Genomic DNA, 26,359 nt, shown 5'->3' on the forward strand with positions numbered 1-26,359 from the left:
CCCAATTGAGACATGCCTTTGGTGTATGATAAATGCTTTGCGGTGACTATAATCTACTTCAATTCTTTCATGTCGATAACTACATGCTTTCTCACAGACTAGTTAAAAATAGAAAACAATTCAAGCTTAAACTTATATAAGCTGTTATTAAAATTAATAACAATACTGAATCTATTTGCTAGATGTGTAGTCCTAGTTATAGGTTCATTCATAGCATACTTCGTTTTAGGAGTTATTTCGATAAATAATCTATTATGCCGAAGATCACGCAGTGGAATATATGGAATGAATAAAGTAGATAAATCAGAGCAATTCTTGCTAAAGTTTATTACATTATAGGCAAGTATGAGTGAGATAAAAGTTCTTCTGTCATGCAAAGCCTGAAGACCAAGTAATTTGTGACTGCTGGTATATGATGGGAGGCCGTCTGGCCAGGAAGCATACGTAAAGCAATTTTGTAAAAATTTTTGGAACTTTCTTGTTTGTATAGGAGTTAGATTCATAGAAATGAGTCCATATTATTGAGCAATATTCAATAACACTTCTGACCAAGGATATATAAAGTGTCTTAGGGTCCTTAAAGTCACTGGTGTTACGTCTACAGGACCCAACCATTGCAACAAATTTTTAAACAACGATATTAATGTGACTAGAAAAAGAGAGTTTGGAGTCAAAAATCACACCCAAGTCTTTACTATCTTGACAACGATTAAAAGATTTAGTTTATAGATAAAGTATGTGGCAGTTGTCTTTATGGAATAAGACACAACACAGCATTTGTTTGAATTTAAAAATAAGTTATTGTCTGCGCACCATCCGGTCCGGACCGTTAGAAATAAAATAAATAAATGTAAGGGGCGATAACCTCCGAAGAGATGTTAGGCCGAGCTTCTCTTCCAATTTACGTTGTGCTCTTTTTTTTAATTTTTCCTACAAATTGGCGGGACGGGACTTACTTGTTATATGCCGACTCCGAACGACATCTGCGAGGCAGGTGACTTTTCACTGAGAGCTTTTCATGGCAGTAATACACTCGGAGTGCTTGCCGAATACTGCTGAGGGGTGACCCCGCTTAGAAAAACTTTCTTCTAATTGAAAAACCTTATTTCTAAAATTTTGATGTTGCTTTGCCCGGAGTGTGAACCCAGGGCATTCGGTGTAGTAGGCGGAGCACGCTACCATCACACCACGGTGGCCTCCAATAGTTAGAAACAGTTTGACAAATAAATAGTAGTTTTTGTGAAATATATAGTTTTAGTGTTATATTTCAATCATTAAAGGTGAGGAGTGATGGGGAGAAATATTGAGTAAAAAGTGCTAAGTCAGGAGAAAAATTTGTTTTGAGTGAGGAAATTGTGCTAAGTCATAAAAGCGCTGCTGGTTTAGCATACATGATTTTTATTTATCTTTTTCAAAGCTTCTAAACTCGAAAGTATTGCAACTAAGGTATCCTCATGCACAGGTTTGAAAAAAAAGGTTATTTCAAAAATTATTCAGTTTTTTTCGTCTCCTGAAAAATTCGTAAAAAGTGACTTAGCACATTTTCACATTAAGTTAACGATATAAGTTATCTCTGTTTTTTTCTTTTGTAAACATTAAGTGTAATATCACATACTTAGTACGAGCTCCGTGTCAATCTACGTAAATTAGTGCGTTCGTGTTTTCATGAAGATGCGCAAATATGCATTTCAATGGATGAGAGGATGCGTGCATATTAAAAGTCGCTATTGTGTGCGTGCAGAAGTATATATGTGTTGTTGACTTTTTCTGTTTTTGGTTGTTGTTGTATTGTATATACATTTCATGTGCATTCAATTGATAGACATTCAACGACATTTACTTTACCAACAACTAAAATTGACACAAGAGACACCGCATCAGGTTCCTCACCAACTATTGTATCGGCTTCGGATGGATTAATCCACGATGTGTCATTGAAATATGAAGTTAACTGAAAATAAAAAAAGACAAATATTTGTTAAATAGTCAATTTTTCCATTTGTAAGAGAAAGTAATTCTGTTCAGGAAATTTACTACAAGCGAAAAAATGCGTCATATTTTTAATGTAAAAAAAAAATTAAGAGAATGCAAATCATGGTGCAAAAAGCATTGCTAGAACCTGTAAATACTGAGTACTTACTTGTACTAGTAGACGATTAAATTATTTATTTATTACGGCCAGAAGCCTAATTCGTAAATTAGAATATATTACAATTTTTTATCTTATAGCTAAGGTTTTACAATATTCATATAATTTTGTTTTAAATACAGTTATTTGGTTTCAACTTTTATATACTTAGGCAGATCATTGTAACTTTTCAGACCCTTGTAGAAAATGTTCTGTAAATCAATTTCAGTTCTAAAAACGCCAATTTTAAATTATGTTTGTTCCTCGTATTTATGTTGTGAGTTTGCTCAACTAATGCTATATTTTTATTTAAATACTCAGGTACATTTCCATGTTTGATATTAAATATGAGTTTCATGGAGTGGAAAAAAATCTCTTGTTTCACACTTAACCAGTCTATAGTCTTCAACATGTCAGCCGTTCGTGTATCTCTAGGTTTCTGAAGAATAAATCTCATGCATTTATTTTGAAGCTTTTGGAGCTTGTTTACTTCTTTATCCGATATTATGAATAGAATGGACGGACAGTACACGAAGTGCGGTTCTATAACTGATTTATATAAATTTATTTTGTACTTTTTTGAACGAATTTAGTTGCTCTCTGCATGACTGCTATTTTATTAGCAACTTTTTTAATTGTATAATTTATATGGTCTTCAATTTTGAGTTTATTATCAATTATTATTCCTAAGTATTTTATACTGTCAAGTCTTTGTATGATTTCATGATTTATTTTTAGATCGGCTATATCATCCTCATTGATATTCCTCTTTGTTATTATCATATATTTAGTTTTATTAATATTTAGTTTCAGTCTGTTACCACACAACCATTTATACAAGTTATTTAGTTCATGTTGCATTTTGGCAAGTGCAGTATTAATATTATATTCACTTATCATAATTAATGTATCATCCGCAAAAAGTCTAATTTCACAACCTTCGATAGCATTGACTATGTCATTTGTGTATATAAGAAATAGTATAGGCGCCAATACTAAGCCTTGAGGCAACCTTGTGGGTACATCTAATTTATCCGACGTCACAGCATTTATAACTGTTTTCTGCTTTCTCTGCTTCAAATAGTTTAGGAACCATTTAAGTTCAATATCAGTTATGCCAATCCGCTGCATTTTTTTTATTAATATCTCTCTATCCACCGTTTCAAAAGCTCTTTTGAGGTCAAGGAAAACTGAAACCACTACTTTTTTTGTTGTTTAGCTCTTCTTTCCAATCAGATATCACCAAGTTCAGCGCTGTCTCACAAGAATGTTTTTTCCCAAATCCTGACTGTTGGTAGACTAGTATATTATTTACTTCAAGATGATTCACCAACTGATTCTTAACAACGACTTCGAGAATTTTAGCATCACTTGGCAGGGAATTTATGGTGCTAAGTTCTTCAGGTTCCATTATCTTTTTAACTTTTTCCACAGGTATTATTGTTGACGTTTTCCACATTTCAGGTACCACAACATCTTCTAAGCTGTTATTGATTATTTAAACATAAAAATATCCAGTATACGATATACAATCTTTTAGTACATCTTCGGATAGAAGTTTTCTTCCACCTATTTTATATTTAAAGTCTTTTAGAATTTTGATTTTTGGCGACCTTTTTGTTAACTAATCACTTTTTTCTAGCTGGCTTGAGGTCTGAATTGAAATAAAAACACAAGGGTTTTTTAGATATTACCAATATATTTCGATTACACACGGTAATCGTCTTCAGGGTGAACAATTTTTTACACGTGTGTATCACTTGACGTGGAGTTTATCACGAAATATATTGGTAATATATAAAAAACCCTTATGTTTTTATTTCAATTCAGACCTCAAGCCAGCTAGAAAAAAAGTGATAAAATCTTTTAGGATATTAATAATATCATCGGTGGTAATTTCAGCAAACTTTAATTTTGAATGGACTTGTGTATCCTCTAGTACTACTTGACAGGTTTCTATGTTATTATTAATTTCAATCACATTGTTTACAAAAATCTATTCAGACAATTTGCCAGTATGCCATCCAGTATCACCTTTCTTATCCCTTTATTATCTTTAGTTAGGTTAACCGTTTGTTTGAGATATTTCCATATTTCTTTAGCATTATTTTCATTCAAAATGATTTTATTCTCCATATACTTCATTTTTTTTAATTTGACAAATTTTTTGTATGACCTATTTATATTTTTACATTCATCCCACTCTCCAGTTTGTAACGCACACGTGTACATATTGTATTTGTATTTATTCATTTGTGCCAATACTCTGTCATACCATTTATTCATTAACTTGATATGAACTTCTTTCTCATAGGTTAAACTTTCCATAGCCTGAATCATTATATTGTTAATTAATTCGACTTTTACATCAATTGATAAGTTTATAGTAAAATTGAAGTTAAATGATCTAAGGATGTTTATTAAGATATCACTATTATCTTTGTCCCAAGCTATGATTTTCCTGGTCAGTCTCATCTTGTATACTTTGGACGTTTTAATATTAAATTTAATAGTTTCATGATCATATATTTTGTATTCCTGCAAATTATTACAGAGAGTTTCATCCGAGTTTGAAAATAATAAATCAATTTTCGATTCACTTGTATCCGTGATTCGCGTATTAAATTCTATTTTTTGGCTCATACCCATCACAGCAAATATCTTATTTAATTTAGTATTATATGTTGAAATGCAGTTCATGTTAATATTAAAATCACCGACTACTATATTATGGTTACTTTTTTCATATTTATCAATTAGAATTTCATTTAGGTATTCTACAAAAGCTGCATCACTAGTGCTCGGCGAGTGGTACAGAACTCCAATCTGCCCCTTTTTATCAATCTTCTTCAGTTTTATTACAATGCACCATACGTTTGCATTTATGTTATCATTATATATTACTTTAATATCAATTGTACTATGTACATAAACTAACACACCTCCTGTGTGCCTGCTATGGGAATCACATCTTATCATTTTATAGGTTGCTATTTTTAATTCATTGTCTAGAATATCTTTGGTTGTACATGTTTCAGAGCACAGTATGATGCCTGGTCCATTAGCATGGTCCAGGTGAGCCAGTGGTCTGATTGTTAGTTTCTAATACTCTAGCCTTTGTGTTTTTACATTTAAGTGTTTTAAGTAGACAGGGCAATGTCTGCTATTGTACGGGTGATTGGTATCAAGCCCTAGATTTAATTTCTCATTAGCTGTAATATAATTTATGCACATGTTTTTAGGTTGTTCCTTGCACTCCATGGGTTTATGTTTACCCAAGCATTTGCTACAAACGTCTTCATTTTTGCATTCACTAGCTCTATGTTTGTATCCTTTACATTTAAACCACATTGTTATATCAACACCATCGTATATTTTGCACCTTTCCCATCCTATGTTCACTTTATCTAATTTTAACGCTTCAGTAAATATTTCTCCATCCACCTCAGCTATTTCATTATAATTATTTTTGTGACTAACTTTAACATTATATTGCTTAGTAATTTTTACTTCACCCTGTTCAAGGCATTTATTTTGGTTTCGTAGACATAATTCATCGCCATTCTTTTCAAATTGCATACCTGTTATAAATAGTCTTGGTTTATATTCACAAGGTATCTTTATCTCATATTCATTGCTAATTTCTTTGTCCATCATTATTTCTTTTATTTTGTCTCTTTCATTTTCTTCAACACTATCGATCACCATAATACCATTATTACCAGCTTGAATATCTGTTATCTTTATTTCCTTGGGATTAGTTTTATTGTTTAGATCTTTTTTGGTTTTTTCACACGATTGCTTTACTTTCGGTTTAACAATAATAGGAGAACGTTTCTTTAATTCAGGCACTGTAGCATCTTTGCTTTTGTTTTCACCTTTTTTATTATTATTTTTCATTACTTCTGCATATGACAGCCCTTTTTCATTATTATTACTACTAATTGTCTTTATTTCGTTACATACCTTTTCATTGTCTTTACCAATTATTTCAGTTTTATTTTTAACTTCTTCTATCATTTCATATAAGCTTTTTATCTCACCAATTTTTTTTCAAAAAGCTTTTGTGATCTTTCCATAGTTGCTACTCTTTGAGTATATCGACCCTCTGCAGCTTCCAATAAAGCTTTTATTTCATTTTGGCTTTTCTTCATCACCTCTTCAAACACATATTTATACTCATTTAATATTGCATTGTTTTTCTTCACACTCATTTGCATTTCTTGTAGCACCAAGTCTACATTCTCAATATATGTAACACATTCATCACACATAAATCGTGCCATAGGTTTTTCCTCAAAAATTTTACAACTATATTTATCAACACCTGCACATGCAAGGCTTAAATGGTACACTTTATTATACACACCCTCGCATCGTATACCTGTCTCTCCTCTTATAGAGTGATTGCATTTCGCGCACATGCTCATTTTGCTTTTGCCTTATTTCGATTTACTTCTCCGTTTATTAATATATGTATATGTTCAAAATTTGTTTATTAAATAAATTTATTTGAGTCTTTTCTCAAAGTTAACTCCTATTATATTAGGAATTCAATAACGTATTATTACATTATTTGTTACATTTTGTGAAGCGCGAACAAAACACTTTATTTTGCGCAACTTTTTATTAATTTTCTAAAATGTTTTACCACAATTTTCGTGCTCGAAAAATGTGTACAAGGTTTTCACGTCTGCTCGCTATAACACTGTTAGCACAAATAAGTACAAGTACTCAAGTGCTTCAAATCTAAGTACAAAGCATAAGTACTACAGTACTTGTACTTCGAATCCGAAAGTACAAGTGGATATACTTACGGAATACTTGCAAGTACACGAAACTACTTTTTCTGATAAAATATGTCAGTTTGATTCATAAATGGAAAATCAAAATATGAGTAAAATTCATATTAGTTATTAAATAATTATAAATTGTACAATAGCTAACAATATTAAATTAGTTTGTGTTTGCCTTCATTAGTATTAGCTTTTCAAACGAAAAGTCCGTCATTGATTACCTTCTGAGACTAAAAATAATGCCTGCTAAGGAAAATAAACGCTCTACTGGGGCGGAATAAGCTAAGGGCGTATTAATTTTGAGCGCTAGGTTCTTCATAAGAGGATAACTCTGAAGCATATTTAAATCTGGCGGCCACCGTGGTGTGATGGTAGCGTGCTCCGCCTACCATACCTTATGCCCTGGGTTCGCACCCCGGGCAAAGCAACATCAAAATTTTAAAAATAAGGTCTTTAAATTAGAAGGAAATTTTCCTAAGCGTGGTCGCCCCTCGGCAGTGTTTGGCAAGCGCTCCGGGTGTATTTCTGCCATGAAAAAGCTCTCAGTGAAAACTTATCTGCATTGCAGATGCCGTTCGGAGTCGGCATAAAACATGTAGGTCCCGTCCGGCCAATTTGTAGGGAAAATAAAGAGGAGCACGACGCAAATTGGAAGAGAAGCTCGGCCTTAGATCTCTTCGGAGGTTATCGCGCCTTACATTTATTTTATTTATTATATTGAAATCTGTTGATGTAGATACCTGCAAAACTCTTCTTCAACCATTTTGTTAAAGTTAGGTGATCGTAAGGGTGCTGGTTTCTTCGGATAGCTCATCTATTTCAACAAATTGAGAGTTAATAATTATATCATTTTCACAAATGCATACGAAGTTAAAGAATAAGGTATTAATACCTGGAATTTTTTATTGATTATAAACTCATGGGGAAAATGCGTATTTTGTGATGCACGCCTAAAAGACAAAAAAAAATTCGTCGAATTTTTGAAGCACCTTCGTATAAAACACTCGGTAAAGCATGCGGGGCTTAGGACTCAAGCCGTACAACAATTTAATTAGGTGGGAAAAGGTTTGCTGACGGAGTGATGAGCTTCACTACTCTGAAATGTGGAAATGGAATCATTTCACCAAATGTTGAAAGGAATTTCGCTAAAGGTGATGATACGTTCAAAATGAATGACTAAATTAGCGAAGGATTTACAAAATTTTTTAATATCATAAAAGATCTCATATTTGTGGAAAATACCGTTTCGATCAGTAGTTGAGCTGGTTGTTAAAAAATATTAGCTGATCCGCTTCAAAACCGCTCAATACTTGTCAAAGTACTTCGAAAGTACTTACAAGTACTTTACTTGTACTTCAACAATTCAAGTACAAGTACTTCGATACTTATACTTGTACTCATTTTGCGAAGTACTGAGGTACTGATACTTGTACTTGTACTGGTACTTTTTTTTACAGGTCTGGCTAGAAAAACAATGTATATCTAAACCCTAATACCTATATTTGTCCCATACAATTCTAACCTAAACAAGTAAGGACGGGACTGTCCTGTCGGACTGTGCCGAAGGCTTCTTACCTTTCATGAATGGAGCCGAGAAAAAATCTTATCCCACTCGAAACGTCTGAATAATCGGCTATAAAAGATGTGTATTATATAGAGAACAGATGTGCATAAGCGACATTTTCGATAAACATATCTTAAAAAATAGATCAGTAATTCTCACACAAAGTTTTACATTTCTCGTTGTCTGCGTGAGAGAGCTATCACCATGAGAAACCTATCTGAACTATATATTACGTGTACGTGAGTATTTTATGAAATTTGAAGCTTCCCGCTGTTAAAATTGGGCAGTTAACGTTATGTGCCACATACGAAAGTATTTGGTAAAATTTGAAGCCTTTTACTGATAAATCGTGGAGAAAACCTCCTTTCTGAAAAAGCGGTTGCATGAGGGATCTACGCTATAGTAGTCCGATTCTCTCGATTCCGACAAATGTGTTATCCGACTCCAAAATTTACCCCTTGACAAAGTTTTATCAATATATCTAAAAAATTTAGGCACTTGTTAGCGTTCAAACAGACGGACGGACGGACAGACGTACATGGCTTAAGCAAATCCGATCGACATCCTAATCAATTCTGTATACTCATTGGTGGGTCTATCACTTCTACTTTAAAGACTTACAATTTTGAGACTCGTGATACACTTAACATATCATTTCATTTTCATGAAAGGTATAAAATGGGTTCGTGTTTTTAGGTATGCGCGTGAGAAGTTATACTTCTTCGGCTTTAAAACAATTGTTTTTAATTGCATGCTAATAATTTATTACAATAGAGTAATAAAAGAACAGGAAAAAATAGTCAACAGAGCCAATTAAATTCAGTTTAAATTTGAAAAATTGAATAAATAAATATTTGTTTTCCTACATTAAGTGTAGCATAAATTCGCGTATTAGTAGACTATTATTATTCTTAAATTATGTCCACTACCATAGCATCTTTCGATGATGACTGAATTGGAACTTCAGTTGTTAGTGATTTATGATAAAGAGGGCTACCTATTCATATACCAAATTTCAAGCAAATCGAACACTGAATATTATTTGATCTAATTGATCGATCCCTGTTCCACTTCCCGGAAAGAAACTTCACAGGAACACTTTCCGGGTTCGCAAATAAGTCATTTATTACAATGAATCAGGCCCTGGTCCACTTTCCGAAAAAGAAGAAGGTACCCTATACCAAATTTACAGTAAATCGTAATAAAAACTGTTTTACGTAGAACAGGTCGGCCCCTGGTCTACTGCCCAGAATGAAAAGTGTTCAAATATGACTTTTGTCAAAAAAGGAACCCCTGTGAGGAATTTCAAGCAAATCGCACAAAAATTATTTTATTTAGAATGGATCGGTCCATTGTCTAATTCCCGGAATGAAGAGTATCTCAAATATGTCAAAGAAGCACACCCCTGCCGAATCTCTAGCGAATCGCGCCATAAATGCTATTCTTTGGAATAGGTCGGTCCTTGGTCCGATTCCCGGAAATAAAAGTTTCTCAAATAATGACCTAGTCCCGAAAGAACCCCTATGCCAAATTTCAAGTAATCGCATCATAAGTAAGACTATTTGGAATAGGTATTCCTTGGTCCACTTCCCCAAGTAAATCTAAAGCATTCTTGGCGGTAGCTTTTTTTCGATTACATACATACATTCATATACAGACATCCCACTCAAAGCAAGTTTGCTCGTACAATTCACAGCGAACATACACACGAACTGCATTTTCAACCTGTGACTTTTGTGTTACATTTTTTTATATTTCACTCTCATTAACTTTTTGTAACGCACATAAAAAGTATAACTTCAAAAAAATAAAATTTTTTTAAACAGTATAACAACACCTCGACCTATTTTTGCAGAGCTGTTCTACGCGGTAAAATTGCAAATGTAGTCAAGCTTAAGCAAAGTGGGCATTTAATTTCTCAATTTAAAATCAAGCGAGCTGAGAACAACAGCAATTACAAAAAAGTTCAAAAATTTTAATGAACATTAGTATACGTACGATGTATGTATGTCTTTATGATAGCATGTTTATGAGAGAAAAGAAGAATCCTTTTGTCAGCCAACAACAACAAATTTATCAAGTGCACTTAAAAATGGTTTGTCAAGTTCTTTTTCTTCATGTTTTAAGTATTTGAGAGTTTCCTGAAGAAAAACAAAAAGTAATAACAAAAAGAGAAAAATCGCTGACAATCACGCAAACTCAAGGTAAGTCAAAGAAGCGAGAAGTTTTTCATAACGTCAAGGGTTGAAGATATGAAACTTGCTTGATGAAGAAGCTGTCAGTAGCGCCATAATTCACATTACATTTGCGTAAAAGTAAAAGGTGTTCTTAACAAAAAGTATATTTCCAATAATGCTGCGTACATATTTGCACATATATATATATATGTACATATATATGTACAGTCAGTGTAGAAAGAAAATATACACACGTCCAAAGTAACAATATTAGCTCTACTTAAGGGTTTTTCGGGCGACATAATCGAACATTTTATATTTTTTGAGAGTTAGGTGTATGTAACGAGCCGGGCCCGTGCGCATCTTGCGTAACCAATATGAAAGTCTCTTATCAAATATCAATAGAAATCAGTTGTTCTATCAATCAATTAAAACTTACAGCTTGCGCTAGCATCTGACGTACGGTAGCAACTGCCGGTAATGCAGTACAAATATTCACAATAGTGCCATAGTACAAATAGATTTCTTTGTGTGCTCACAATCGTTTATTTTTAAAAAAATATTTCTTTTAGTCGGTTATTTATTTCAGTCGATTAAACATAGTCATATGTTCCTGAAGATGATTTCAAACTGAAATCGATATATCGACGAATTAAAAACTAAAATACAATTTTAAATATTGTGTTTTATTTAACAACGTCCTTTTAGCTCACATAAAGTTTAACAGTAACAAGTTATTTTATTGCAATATAGCTAAACAAAAACACTATGACCAAAATTGCCCAAAGCTCGCTAATAGCCCGAATCTCAATCTTTAGAACCAAAACTTTATTTATAGATTTGGAATCCAGCTTTTTTTTTTTTTTTTTTTTTTGCGGGGAGGCTGAAAAATGCCCAATGCACCATAATTGCTGCCGTCGCAGCAACCGTGTGTCCGTAGACTAAAAAACAGCCCCGTTCTGGAACTGTCGCCCACCCCGGCACCACTTTCGCATTACTTCAGGGTGGCGTTCCATATTTCTCATTTTTTAAGAGCCTACTGTTGTCCCTGCGTCCAGGTTCCCGCTATTTGCTCTGAGTGTTCATTTAATCGCCACTGCTTCGCATGCGCATTTCTCTGCGCTCCCTCTCAGCATCCATCAGGCGTGTCATTACTATAAATGCCATTTTGGTCACTGCAGTACAGCACTCTTTCCTGTTGCACATATGTGATACTAAATTTCTAGTGGTAGGTTCCCCCCCAAAGACTCCATGCAAGGTGAGTCTTTCTTCGTGGAAACGGGGGCAGTGGAACATGACGTGTTCTGCGTTTTCTAACTCCGTGGTACACATTGAGCAATGAGGATCTTCCTCTATCCTACGCTTCCATAAATACTCTTTGAAACCGCCATGTCCACTCATTATCTGCGTGAGATGGTAGTTCAGTTCGCCGTGCTTCCGCTCATTCCATTGAGCTACGTTCCAAACTAGTGTGAAAGTCCAACGCCCTTTACTCGAGGCCTCCCACCGTTCTTGCCACTTAGCTATTGTTTGTGTCCTTGCTATTTTCTTGTCTTCTTCAGATGGTCGCTCGATATTAGTGTTATACAGATCGGCCATTTCGCTTGCCAGTAAGTCCACTGGGATTTTCCGTGTTAGAACCAAGATCGCGTCGTCGGACACCGTCCGATAAGCACTTGCTATTCTTAAAGAAGCATGTCGGTACGCTGCTAATATATATTTTTGATGGGTCTGTTTAGATCCATACCACACTGGTGCTGCGTATAGTATTATTGAGCTGGTTACTGTTGACAATAGCTGACGTGTAGCTTCGCTCGGACCACCAATGTTAGGCATAATTTGGAATCCACCTAAGAGCGAAAGAGGGACCCGTACATAGAAACAGCAATTAGGAATAATATATATGATTCTGTTAAATTTAATGTACAAAAAAAGAAGAAAACTCTTAAAACAAAAAAGTTTATGGACGAAGAACTGGAAATACTTCATATATTTAGTGTAAAAAGAAAGTACATTAAATGGCTTATTTTTTTTGTTGATATTCGGACAGGGGGGATAAATGATGAATATTGGAACGATTTTCCGTCATCCCTTGTCAAATTTAGTTTTGAGACAAACCGGTTTCGGCGTTGTGCCATCATCAGTGTCGATTTTCGTTCTGGTTTGTTGTTGTCGTTTGTCCTGTGTTTATATTTCGTAGGTACATGAGCAGGTATTATCAAAATTGATGCTTGTGTATATTTAGTTATGTGTAGATATGTGCGTTTGTTTCATAACGTGCTCGAAAACATGGATATCTACAAACAGAAAACATTGGACGGTAAAATAATAAGTGAACAGATAAACACAATTTATGACACAATATTCGAGCCTTTAAGACTTGTTTACAAGAAACAAAGTAATCACATAGGTCCAACAGACAAACACACAACAACAAATAAACCCAAAACAATTAACGCACCAAAACAACAAACCCACAAAGAAGGTCAAACGACTAAAATTACGGATTTTTACCTGCCTCAGTCAGCCACACAAATCGATCAGTAAATATCACCCTCGTTTCTGAATGAACACACAGCACATACACAACATTATTGATACAGAAAAAATAATAGGTAAAATGGGAAACTCGTTCCAAATTAGGCAGACCACACCGACTAAGTGGTGCTAAAATATGGTCCATTGTGCGAAGAGCTGTAAAAAATTTTTCAGAAAGTGCTTTTAAGTTGTCGAAAAATATTTCATAAATATGAGTTGTGGTGGTAAATGCCAGACATTGTGTCGGCATTATACGCAAACGGTCTACATGGGTAAATCCCACCGAAAACACATTTTAATACAAACCCAAACAAATAAAACCCTTAGACTTTACTAAAAAAATAGTATAAACACATTTTCTTTAGGAATGTATTTTAAGCAATGCAAGCAAAAAAGCAAGAACAACATGATGAAAAATAAATAAGACACTTGTCAAAACGCAATGTTATATCCACAGAAAAACATGCAGCGGTAAGGTAATGATGTGGTGGTGTTTGGGCAAAGGAAATGTTGCAAGTTTGGTTTTCAAAGAAATTTCCATAAATTAATTGGATTATCTGAACATATTAAATTATAGTTGAGTGCCCAAAAGTTGAGTATACCTCAATCACGGATAGTTTAGCAGGAGAATGATCCCGAACACGCAGCGGAATTTGTGAAAAATCAAATGCTCTATCACGCCCCAAGCAGTTTGAAGCAAATGGAAAGCACACAAAGTACTGAAAATTGGCAAGCTGTTGTTTTTTGCACTTTATTCTGATACCAAAAATATTAAGTATTTCCGGCTTTTATTCCATAGTATTTTTTGTTTTAAGAGGTTTGTTCTTTGTTTTTTTCGCCCGGAAAACCCGTAACTTAGCTAATATTGTTAAATAAGACATGTGTATACTTTTTTTTTTGACGCTGACTGTATGTATGTACAAAATTTTAAAGCTAAAATTTATTGGTTTTAATGAAACGAAAGTTTTGAATAAAAGGCGCCTTATGCTCAAAACATCGAAATATTTCTAATAACACAGAAATTACTTCGATAAAAAAAAAAAGCGGAAGATTGATTGAGGAAAAAATTTTGATGTCGAAAATTCTTAAAATATCTTATGTTCTAAGAAGTTTGTTTAAGTGTTAGTTTTCGAAGAATTCATTTTCATATCATTTAAGAGTAGATATATACACTAAAAAAAAAGTTATCATCAAGACGATGCCATCTAGGCATCAATGTGCAATTTTTGCTTATCTTTTTTTCTTCATCAATGATCTTATGTTACTGACATTTTCGAAATATTAATAAAATATTAATAATATTAAATGTAATGCGTTTTATAATCAATCTAATATTAAATGTTATCATAATGAAACTAGGAAATTTATACAGGTGTCATTTTGATACATTTTAAGGGCGAAACAAATAATTTCCATGGGCAAATCAATAGTCAAGATACAAAATTGATACTTTAAATTATACTTTTTATAATATTTATCGTTGCATTGATACCACGAAAATGATACCGTTTATAGTTTCATTTTTGCACATCGTGTATCAAATTAATAGTGATACTTTTTTTCTGAGTGTACAAACAAAGCAGTGAGCAGAAAAATAGCACTGGTAATTTTCTTTTCTTTAATTTTCTTGAATTATATTATCCTTTTATTTTCGATATATTCTTTTATTATTTTTGAAAACTTTAATAAATTTTCTAACTGGAACTATGCTAACCAAACTCAAAGACGTTTTCAAAAATATGGAGAGTTCGAAAAAATTTTTACTAAAATTAAAAAAAAAATTTTTTCTTGCGTAAGCAGTTTTGTAGCCCAATCAATTTTAATACCAGAGACTATAAGTGAAACTTATCTCAAATCTCGCATTGATTGTAAACAAATTTTTTTCCGAAGGATTTTTAAGATTTTCTTCCAAATAAAAACATGTCTCACTCTGTATAAGGAAAATCTAAACCACAATTCCGAAAAAACATTGTCAAAAAACAGTGCGAAACGCCTATTACCTGTATTTTATTAGATTGAAATTGATTCGGTAACAAAATTGTCAAATAAAAAAAAAGTTTCGAAATCTTGATAAATTTGTTATAATTTTCCCTTTGTTTCAAAAGGTTTTGAAATGGGTTTTCATAATTTCAGATATAAAAATCACAAAAGTTTTTTCTTAAAACATTGAGAATAATAATTTAATTGAAAAATTTGATAAATATTGCTCAATTCAAAACTGTACACGTGTTTCCTAATTTTCCATCATATAAAATTTCCAAAAATGTTTGCCAGCGTTTCTAATTTAGCACATCATTTCCTGCAATTTCTTTACACTCACAATTTGTTTAAAAGTCAATTTACCAACATTGCTGTCAACTCGCTGTCAGACTGTGACAAAAACAAGCGTTCAGCTGAGTTTGAGTAATGGCGATGAGAGATCATATTTAGTTCTAGTTCAGTCTGTATTCGTACAGACACAGGTATGTATACATACACCCAAACCTTAATTCGCACAAAAAGGAAATTCCCAAACTTATAGAGGTGGCTGTTTTGAAGCTCCAATGCACATCATAAATCACTTTCGAGCCGCTAATGCGAATGCGAAGCGCTTAAGACGACAGCTTGCTAACGAGAATGGGCAAACAGAAATTGCCATAATTATGCCAAAATTCGCAATGTGGTTCAGTGTATTTAATAACTCTTAAAATATATTAAATATTGTGGCAAATATTTACAATTCCGATACTAAACTATGCCAAAAGTAAATAAATGCTATTTAACCACAGTAGCAATGTAAGTAAGCCGACGAGAACACAATTAGCTACGCAGGCATGTACACAGAAGCTAAGAGAGTAGACATTATAAACAAATCTGCATAGAAGACTATAACACATATGAGATACAGCAGATGATAGAAGTAAATGAGCAACTAATCGAGAAGGATGTTAGCTAAAAGTGTAGAAATAAACTACCGGAGACCCTAGGAGTATCGAAGTGATGGTATATTAGTTTGAATTTAACACGCTATAAGTGAACTATGTGATAACATAAATTTGTAAAGTTCTAATACCAGAATAGCGGTGGTTAATAAAGAGCATTTAGCATAGAAAACATTTCAGTTTATTTATTCACAAATTTAGTGTTTCAAAATAAAGCAATAGGCAAGGAATAGCCGAGTGCTGTTGAAATACGTAAGTATATCTGCAATCGATTTTTTTTAAATTGCAAAAAGCTTAAGCAATTAATAAAATGGTTAAAAACAAATGTTTTGTTTTTCTCAGTCAACAATTCATATTTGCTCAAAAATTTTCTTATAATGGCCTACTGATTTATAAGATCGCGGGTTAAAATCGAGCTCAATGCCTAACAATAATTATTTTATCATTATTGTTGTTATGATAAATTTTTCATTAAATGAACAATTTTTTAAATTAGAATAGAAGATAGAAACATTTAGACAACCGCCAAAGCTCGTTGTATAGATTGATTTCGGGAACTGCTAAATTCCTTCATTGGCAAAGTTTAGGAACCGCTGCTAGAAACATCAAACACATTTTTTAAACAACCTCCTGTGAACACAACTAAAACAGGTGTTTTGCATAGGAGCGATGAGTTTCTGGCAAATAAATTTTTTGATAAGCGCCTAATTCTTAAGTAATAAAAAACTTCGAAGGTTTCCTTCCAAAATGAAGAAGAATCGAGCACAGTGCATGTGTTTTATTATCTGCATTTTTATGTGAAAGTTAAAAATTGTTCGGCCTGTCCTAAACACACTTGTTGGCAATTATAGTAAATCTTTGCCTCGCAAAATGATATTTTTATGAGTTTAAATTTATGCACATACATTACTTTGCGCATATTTTTATAAGTAGCTAATTTGTCTGTATATAATTTTGTGTACGCTGCTAAGTTCGAATCACTAAACTGTTGAATAAATACATCCAATTTGTAATAATGCAAAATGGCCTTTATTAAAGTACTTCGCAATAACACTCAAACTGTGCAACGAATAGCTTGCTTAATAACCAAACTCTGATTGATAGCTCAAATGAAACTCTACTATTCAAAATAATACTGCTCTTGCTCGCTAGAGAGCGTCTTAGTCGAAACTGCTTGACAACTCAAATCAAACTGAATTCCAGCGCCTCTACACTTGTTGCCTTTTATACTCTTTGATTTCAACGTTCGCATCTTCTAGGCGCTTCCAGAATTTACTAGTCCATCAGCTCTCAAACTTCTCAGCTGTAACTACAATTGCACAATTTTATAGCTTCTCTCATTGCATACTTTCAGTAGTATCTCAGATATATGCATGTGTTTGTGCATTGACCCTCCGCTCCCCGTATACGTACATGGAACATATGTGTAGATGCAATTATTGTTTCGTTTATGTAGATACATAGTGATTGATCTATGGATGTGAATTCGCGTCACTGCTTAGCATCGGCTTAGAGACAGCAGCACCCCTTGGTTTTGCTAATATTCGTAACAATATATAATTTTGGTTTTTTTTTCGATTTCAAACGCGTCGCAGTTTCGGTTGATTTTGATATTTTTACTTTCGGAAAGGAAACCACATCATATGTCCTACTTTTATCTACGACAAAGTCCCGAATATTGTTATATAAATACCATTGCCGTTCTATATAAAGACCTTGTGGAATAATCATCTCTGGCATATCATTATCGATTGATTTCCAAAGAAATATGAACTCTTTGGAGTCTTCATCACTAGCGTACATTCTCGTAATTACACTATCTGCAAGTATTTCAAAGTGATAATAACAAATTATTGGTCTATGTCATTTTTGTAATATTATCTAGAAATGCAACACTGCATGTGGAAGTACCAAACACCAACTGTAGGTGGTGCTGAGTACCCCCTACACGATAATTCAAACCGCGGTTGCCACCAAAACATGTAAACACCTTCCCGCCACCCACCAATCTTTAAACGCGTTTTTCTCGAAAACTTGTTTTCGCACAATAGGGTCGTTTGATGACTGCAGGTCACATATATAGTATACTTTATATATGTTTTACACTGCCACCGTTTTCCGAATGAATTGATTTAATTTTGGTTTTGTAAATTTACCGTAATAAAAACATGTATAGTATTTTAATGATTCGCAGCAGTCTTACAGACAGTCACACAAACCGATATTTCCTGACTACAGACTCATTCAGACGGATGCAGAGCGCGACAGGTGGTAGCCAGAACTGTACCAGCTTTACCTTGAGCTATATATTGTTACGAATGTTAGCAACACTAAGGGTACTGCCATCTCTGTGCCGATGCTAAGCAGTGACGTGAATGCACATCAATAATTTAATCATTTCGTCTACACCTATGTACGCACACGCAGAGGAGAAGAGATGCACAAACATATGCAGATATCTTGTCTGAGATGCTCCTAAAGGTATACAATTGTAATTGTGGAAGTGTCGCTCACACATACAAGCGCATGGGGTATGAGAGAAACTATAAAAATTATACATCTGTAGTTGTAGCTGAGAAATTTATAACTAACTAGTAAGTTCTGCAATTAGAAAAGCCTAGAAATATACAACGAGAAAATCAGACAGTATAAAAAGGCGACAAAAGTAGAGGCGAGAAATTAGTTTCATTTAAGCTATCAAGCAGTTTGGTTTAACTAAGCAAGCTATAAGTGTTATTGTGAAGTACCTTAATAAAGGCCATTTTTCCATTATTTAATATTGGAGTTTTTTATTCAACAGTTTAATGATTCGAACCTTAGTAGAAGATTGCAAATAAGAGAAATTGCAACTGAATTCGTTACAGTATATTGTCACGAATATTAGCAACATTTAGGGATACTATCATCTCTAAGCCAATGCTTAGCAGTGATTTGCATGCACATCATTAAATCAATCATTATGTCTACACGCAGCGGAGAAGAGACGCACAAACACGTGCAGATATCTTATCTGAGATGCTCCCAAAAGTATGCAATTATAATTGTGCTCACATATACACGCGCATATGAGAAGCTATAAACGTAGTAATTTTATAGGTGATAACCAACTAGTAAATTCTAGAAATGGAAGAGCCTAGAAGTATGTGAACGAGAAATCACAGAGTATAAAAGGCAGCAACAGTAGAGGCACGATGTTCAGTTTGATTTAAGACGCCATCTGGCGAGCAATAGTAGTGTTATTGTACTTTAATAAATGCCATTTTGCATTATTGAAAGTGGAGTTATTTATTCAACATTTTAGTGATTCGAACGTTAGCAGAAGGTTGCAAATAAGAGGAATTGCAGTATATTCGTTACAATATCTACATATATATAAATAGACAAGTTGAAGACTTCTCACCCCTTTTACGACCAAACTACATATAATCCTTTGTTATAAAAAATTATGAATGTAGAGAATAGATCATCTCATGGAGCAGTGCAGGCATTAAACTGCTAATATATCAATTTTAAAATGACCCCACTACGAATGTCATTTGGTAAATTTTGCGAGAAGGTCGGTCAAAATATAATCACATCCTCTCTCTCTCTCTCGCCGCAATGTCTCAATATTTGTAATCTTCTCTCTCATTTTCACTTATACGATTTTGGATAAAAGTTTATGTATGTGTCCATTTTATAAGTGAAAGAGGTTAAAATTGACTTCCGTTGACACGCACACAACGGGCCTACGTGTGTTTCATGTAGTTGTTTTTGTTGTAGCGGTAAAGTTACTTCCCGAAGGTCTTGGGAAGTATTATCGATGTTCATAGTCCTATGCCGAATGCAGATCCGGTACGCTCCGGTAACAAGCACCATATAGGCACCAGCCGGACCATCTCGGGAACGATTAAGTATAACCACTTGAAACCTTCAAGACCATCCAGTTACCCCACCCCCTAGATCCATGAGGAACTTGGAGTCGCCAAAACCACGGCTGTTAAACTGACAGGATTCGCCAAAGATGGACGAGGTTAACACACAATTGGGTTGGAGAAGCTATATTTTGCATTGGCAACCCCTGCAAAGGGTTGCGCTACACAACCCCTTGAATCAATTTGGTATTTTAGTCGCCTCTTTCGACAGGCATATCTGCCGCGGATATATTCTAAACCCCTAACCAGCTGGGGGTCGCGTGCTTCATGTTCTTTTGTTTAGAAACCCAGCAGACCTCATGCAACTCAGATAAGATCTCGTGAGAAAATGAATGAACAGTGTGCGCGAGTCAGAATAGATGAGTAAATGTGTAATTTGCTTTGCTCATATTGAGAGTGTTAACAAAAAAACTAGAATATTCAAGTTAAAGTATTTGTTCGTTTTGTTGATTGCAATAATTTTGTACACTACTTTGTTAGGTAATAAAATTATTGAAATAAAATGATCATTTCGGTTTACCGAGGTAGGACCATCTCGTCTCGTGTAACAAACTTAATACATAATTTTATTTAGATGAAAGGTAAAAATTATGCAAAATACGTCTAAATTATCTCCTGTAAAATTTAAATGCTGTCAGTTAGTCTGATATACCGTTATGTTTATCAGAAAATATAGCGCATCATACTTTTACTGTTGCAATAGTTAGAGTTCAAACAATTATACATAACTTTGTAAATGTAGCAATCTATTATTGACCTTTTGCCGCAATGCTTTAATGAAAGCGTGCTCTGCCGACCATACCAAAGGTCCTGGGTTCAACTCCCGGGAAAAGTAACAGCAAAAACGTTTAGCGGGGTCGCCCCTTGGCAGTGATTTGGCAAACACTCCGAGAGTATTTCTGCCTTGAAAAGCTTCGCACTGAAAATTCAACTGCCTTGCTGATGCCGTTTGGAGTCGGCTTAAAACATGTATGATCCGTTCCTCCAATTTGTAGGGAAACATTAAAAATGGAGCCCGACGTAAATTAGAGGTAAAGCTCGAACTAATGTCTTCAGTGGTAAATCGTGCCAGATATTCATTTTTTGTTTGTTTATTGACACATGTTCAAAGAGTTTTTATTTGTTAAAAGCCGGCACTTGACACTTTGGCAAATTGCCCGATGCTTTCTGGTCTCGTCGATGTCGCTGGTTTTTTTGTGTTTTTTTTAATGATTGAAAGATATTAACTAATTAATTCTCTTTCCAAAAATCACAATTATGCAAAGTCACTTCACCGCATAAATATATAGGATGCAGTTAAAGAAAACTAACCAAAATTTCTTTGAGAAAACATTCGGCATTCGGTTGGTTTTTTTGTGTTGCCAAAGTATCGTGTAACGGCTCTTAACAAATAACAACACTTTGACATGTTTGTCTAAATTCAATCGCTTTGTCAACAAGAGTAAATAAATATTAAATATTTTGACTGACACTAATATAAGTATGTGCGCTTACATAAGTGTTTTGAGTGATTGTCAGTATCCTGATTGTAGTTTTTAACCGCAACCTTGAATAATAGCGTTTGGAGTTAGCAAATTTGAAATTCTTATTGTGTGGTTTTAAATTTCTGTTATGATATTTTTTTATATTCATAGTGTGAATTTGAAACTGTGCCTAGTCGCCATGTCAAAACAAAAGCAAAAGTGCTATAAGTGTATAGAAGTTGAGCAACTCTGGTCAAAACTATGCAAATAAATCTAAAAAACTTTTTCGAAGAAGATTGAAAATTTAACGAAAATTTCGAAATTTTTATTTGAAGTTCTCTGAATTTTTCGGTATGCAGATTTTTATTCCAATCAATTTTAGTTTAAAAATGTAATACTTTCAGGTTTTTCGAAACTCGCATTGATTTTTGACTGTTTTTTTTTTCTCATATGGTATTTTAGTTTTTCTTCCGTACAAACAAGCCTTTGCTTTTATATTGAAGAATGACTCAAACCCCATTCGAAACGAATTGTCAAAAATCAGAGCGAGTTTTGAGAGACCCGAAATTGTACTTTCTAAAACTCAAATCGATTAGACTAAAAAACTGCATACTGAGAAAAATTCAGAGAATTCTAAATAAAAAGTTCGAAATTTTCGCAAAATTTAGTAGAATTTTCGAATTTATTTCAAAACGTCTTTGAGATTTGTTATTGTATCAATAGCAAAAACAATTGTTAAAAGCTCTATGAGGCTGTTTGTTTTTGACATTTGCTTACATACTTTCAGTTGCAAAACTTAGACAAGTTTTTTCTAAAAAGTTCGAAAATATTAGAGAAAAAATTTTATTAACAAAATTCGAAGAAAAAAAATTGTCACTGCTATTTTTCATTCGCTGCTGTGTATGTAACGTGTGTGGTCTATGGGCCAAGTTCCCAATAAACAGCTGACAAAATATTCTCAAAAATATGACTTATGAATATATGGCCTTGGACTAAACCTTTCAAACGCTTTTCCACTTTTTTTTTCTTTTATGTAGGACTAAAGAACCATTTGAATGTGGCATTCGTTTCTATTTTATACCAGACATGTTTAAGATGAGAGTAACCCAAGTTAAAATATTACCAATTGTTGGAAGGCGTCTGAATTCAAATAATAAAGTAGGCTCTTCAATGCTTCCTTATGTTAAATGAATTTAAAAAAAGTTATAAAAATGTTTATTGTGTTACAACTGAAAAACGCTACAAATATACATATCTGCCTGAACAAAGCATTCCTTGCAATATCATTTCATCGTTACTGGTCATTTCTCAATGGTCATTGTGGCTTTCTAAGCGTGTAAATTAATGTGCTATTATGTTGTTTATCACATCTACACAGATATAAATTGTATCTACTATTTTGTAAGACTCATATTTTATACATTTGCAAACAAACTAAATATATATTTGCGCATTTGCAACACCATCCTTAATGTCACGTTATCAATATGTCTGTAACTGATGGATGATATGTTTGTTGTCGGCTGGTCAAAGGTCAGATGTTATGTGGTTTTCTGCAACAAATCTAATCGCTGTTCTAACCACAAGTTTGCTGGTTGTGCAACCGTGTTGTGAAATATATAAATCGCATCGTGTTTAAATAATTGATATTTATATATACAATATAATGCACACATACACCAAAAGCAAAAATGAAGTTAGGTTGAGCTAGCCTGTCAATAAAGACTTCACATAGCCTGAATGTGTCCATAGTGTTACCAGAATTTGTTTGAAAATGAAAAATTAAAAATCCCTACTTATGTTATAAAATAACTACATCCTCTTTGCGAAAACTAAAATTTTCTGGACCTGCCTTGATAGCAGACTGGAGATCCGGCAACTCTGCCATTCCTAGTAGCTAGCGCCTTCACCTGGCGAGCGCAGGACATGAACACAGAGCATGCTCAACCGTTTTTTTCTGCATCTCGAACTTCCTGCATTTGCCGTTACTGATGAGGCCTAACTTGTAGGCATGTGACGGCAGGGGGAAGTATACATTTATTATGACCATAGAGAGCCCTAAGTCTCCTCTCCTCAGAGATATGAGCCAGCTTGTGAGTCGAATGTCGCTTCTGCCGGCGCCGTTTCTGCTTGATGGATCATATGCAACTCCTGTCTCCGTTTGATTTCCCGCAAATGGATTGAGACGTCTACCGTCGATTCAGAGAGTACTGCACCCGTCCTTACAAACTCATCGGTCATTTCGTTAACTTCTATCCTTTTAAGACCGGTAGCCCAAAACAGAAGTATGGTCTGGCCTATGTTAAGTTTTCCCAATGCTTCCCTTAATCTTGGAAAAGTCTTGATGAAGTACTGTGGGGGATATTGGGCTTAATCTCCGCCTGACTATTAATATAAATATTGACACGACTACAACTTAAGCACGATTTCTCCAAAACATCTCCTGTCTTCTTCACGGCTATAATTTTACTTGAAAGACGCCGTAGTAATCTGGCAGCCTGAAGGATCTATGTATTTCTGGATCGATACAGTAAACAGCAGACCTGATTCCTTTTGTTAAATTGGTACTATCGGTATACACGTGTTTAGTACGTTCTGCCGTTTCTGTACACTGACTCAATAGTGACCCCAAGATCTCTTTGGATGCTCAGGCATGGGAACATAAATTCCATTTGCCTAGTGTTAAATGGCGCTTTGCTACTATGGCCATACGGCCTGCACTCAAGCTGACACAAGGGCTTAAACCTTCGTGCTATTGCTAACTCGATATACTTGGCCATAAGATCTGCAGACGGGATGTCATGAAATAAAATACTGGTTTCGGGGTGCTTTTAGTGCTCCCGTTGTGATAATCAGATGCAAATTCCTTTATCCACTCAGTACCCTCACTAGGGTAGGCACATTGTCGTTGGTGTGAGAGCATAGCCGAACTCCATAGCGCCCGACTATTAGGCGGAGCTGTTTAGGACTGACATCTACACCGTTTCACCTCATAGGAGGGCGGCGGGATGTTGGTGACCAAGAACTGCCAACCCCCTAATCCAGGGTGTTATGCAGACCGTGCCTATTGAACGGTTTGCAGCCAGGAGATAAATTCGGCTGTATTCGAACGGAGCCTTCCCGATACCAGGCCACCTCGGGAAGTATTGATGGCATTACCACAGTAAGGGGCACTGCTGTGGCGGACGGTTCTTTCCCCGCTGAGGCCGCCTTGTCGGGCAGGTGGTCGTACGACCAAGATGAACGACTCATTACCTGATTGTAATAAGGACGATGATAAGAGGAAGACTGAGTCGCAAGCCAAGGACGGCAAATACGCATTAAGCGATGCGTCGGGCTCGGGGAGCGAGAGTGGTGCTGATCCAATGAAGTCCGTGTTGGAGAAGCACACAAATGAAAACGGAGTAGACGAGTGGAGAAGGGTATGGAGCAGAGGAAGTAAAAGAGCTCTCTCGCAGTACCGTGCAGCACTAAGAATTGTTCAACGCTTGGGAGCAGTGGTCGACCCAACATAAGTGGAGATCGAGCGCTTGGAATGAGCCCATGAGGCGGTAGAAGTCGGTCGAAGGCAGTTCAAAAGGTTTGCTGCGAGAAACCATCGGTTCTGCAACCGGTACGAGGAGGAAGAAACGTTGAATGGCAGAATGAAGAGGCAACGTTCGGCGGAAGGTGACAAGCCTGCTTTCAAGAGGCAGAAAGGACCCAGTGCTAGAGCTGCGAGACAGGGCAGTCGCAAAGACAAGACAAGTAGGCCCAAAGCTGTAAGACAGATGGGCTCCAATAGCGAGGAAGCAACTACCTCGAAAGCTGCGAGTCAGAGGGAAGTTCCAACTACAGAAGTAGGAGATAAGCCAAAGGGAGATAACGCTAAAACTCCGGCTTTCTCGGAGGTGCTAAAGGGAGTTAAAGCTAAGATTCCGGCTTTCTCGGAAGTGCCAAAGGAAGATGACACTAAGACTCCGGCTTTCCCCGAGAAGATGAGTGATGTGGCAAAGCAGTCACTGACTGTGGCACTGGTTGATTGTAGCAGTCCTTTCGGACAAATGACTACTGAAAGGTGGAGATCTGTGGAAAGGGACCTTATTAGCTTAATGCTTAAGCTGATGCGGGAACGACCAGGTAAGCCCCTTCCAACCTTTGATTCGGGGGGATGGTATAATGGTGTGAAAATGATAGCGTGCGACAACATCGTGAGCTTGCGGTGGCTGGATGAAGTGGTTCCAAACCTCCAAAGCAAGGCACGAACGCGCGGTTTGAGGTGGTGGATAAAGCGCAAATCCCCACGGTACCAAAAGTTAAGGTATGGATACCATGCGTAATGAAGTCGGGGGATACACTGCAACTTCTGCAGAATCAGAATCCGAACATACCGACCCAGGATTGGAAGGTACTTACTGTATCTCGGCCTACCGATGAAGGTCAGTTCTACATCTTCTAAATAAACAAGCAGGCGGAGGATATTTTGTACACGCAGCTTGGCAAAATGTCTTTTTGCACTGGCACAATTTACATGCGACTCAGGAAAAGAATTCCCGAGGATAAAAATCCTAACACACTAGAGGTGGGCGAAGTCTAAAGGAAAAAAGACAGGTGGAGGTCCCAACGTCGCCACGAAGGTGTTAGAAGAGGACCAACCGCCAAATGGTGCTGTGACTCGCACAGAGAAACACCCGGCACAACAGTCACGGCTGAAGGGGCCTCGAATACTCTAAACCAAAAGGGCAAGGGGAGAGCGACGACGTCACTGAGAACCTGCTGGAGGGGGACAAACAACCCAATGGTGCTGCGAGTCCTACAGATAAACCTCCGACACAGTAAAGAGGCGTCGAGCGAACTCCTCCTAACCCTAGAGGAGGGT

The 26,359-nt window shown here is 35.4% G+C and overlaps 1 protein-coding gene across 2 annotated transcripts in view; it reads right to left on the minus strand.

Annotated features, from left to right (window-relative positions):
- Positions 1-26,359, minus strand: part of Dop1R1 (Dopamine 1-like receptor 1) — a 363,402-nt gene that overhangs the window by 217,737 nt on the left and 119,306 nt on the right. The window contains exon 3 of one of the 2 annotated variants that reach the window (XM_067769834.1): positions 1,891-1,951. In XM_067769834.1, the coding sequence (XP_067625935.1) occupies positions 1,891-1,951 (61 nt within the window). Of the gene's footprint in view, positions 1-1,845; positions 1,952-26,359 lie in introns of both variants that reach the window. The other variant, XM_067769827.1, reaches the window with a different exon arrangement.

The sequence above is a fragment of the Eurosta solidaginis genome, chromosome 1, assembly GCF_040869045.1.
Source record: "Eurosta solidaginis isolate ZX-2024a chromosome 1, ASM4086904v1, whole genome shotgun sequence".
Taxonomy (NCBI): Eukaryota; Metazoa; Arthropoda; class Insecta; order Diptera; family Tephritidae; genus Eurosta; species Eurosta solidaginis.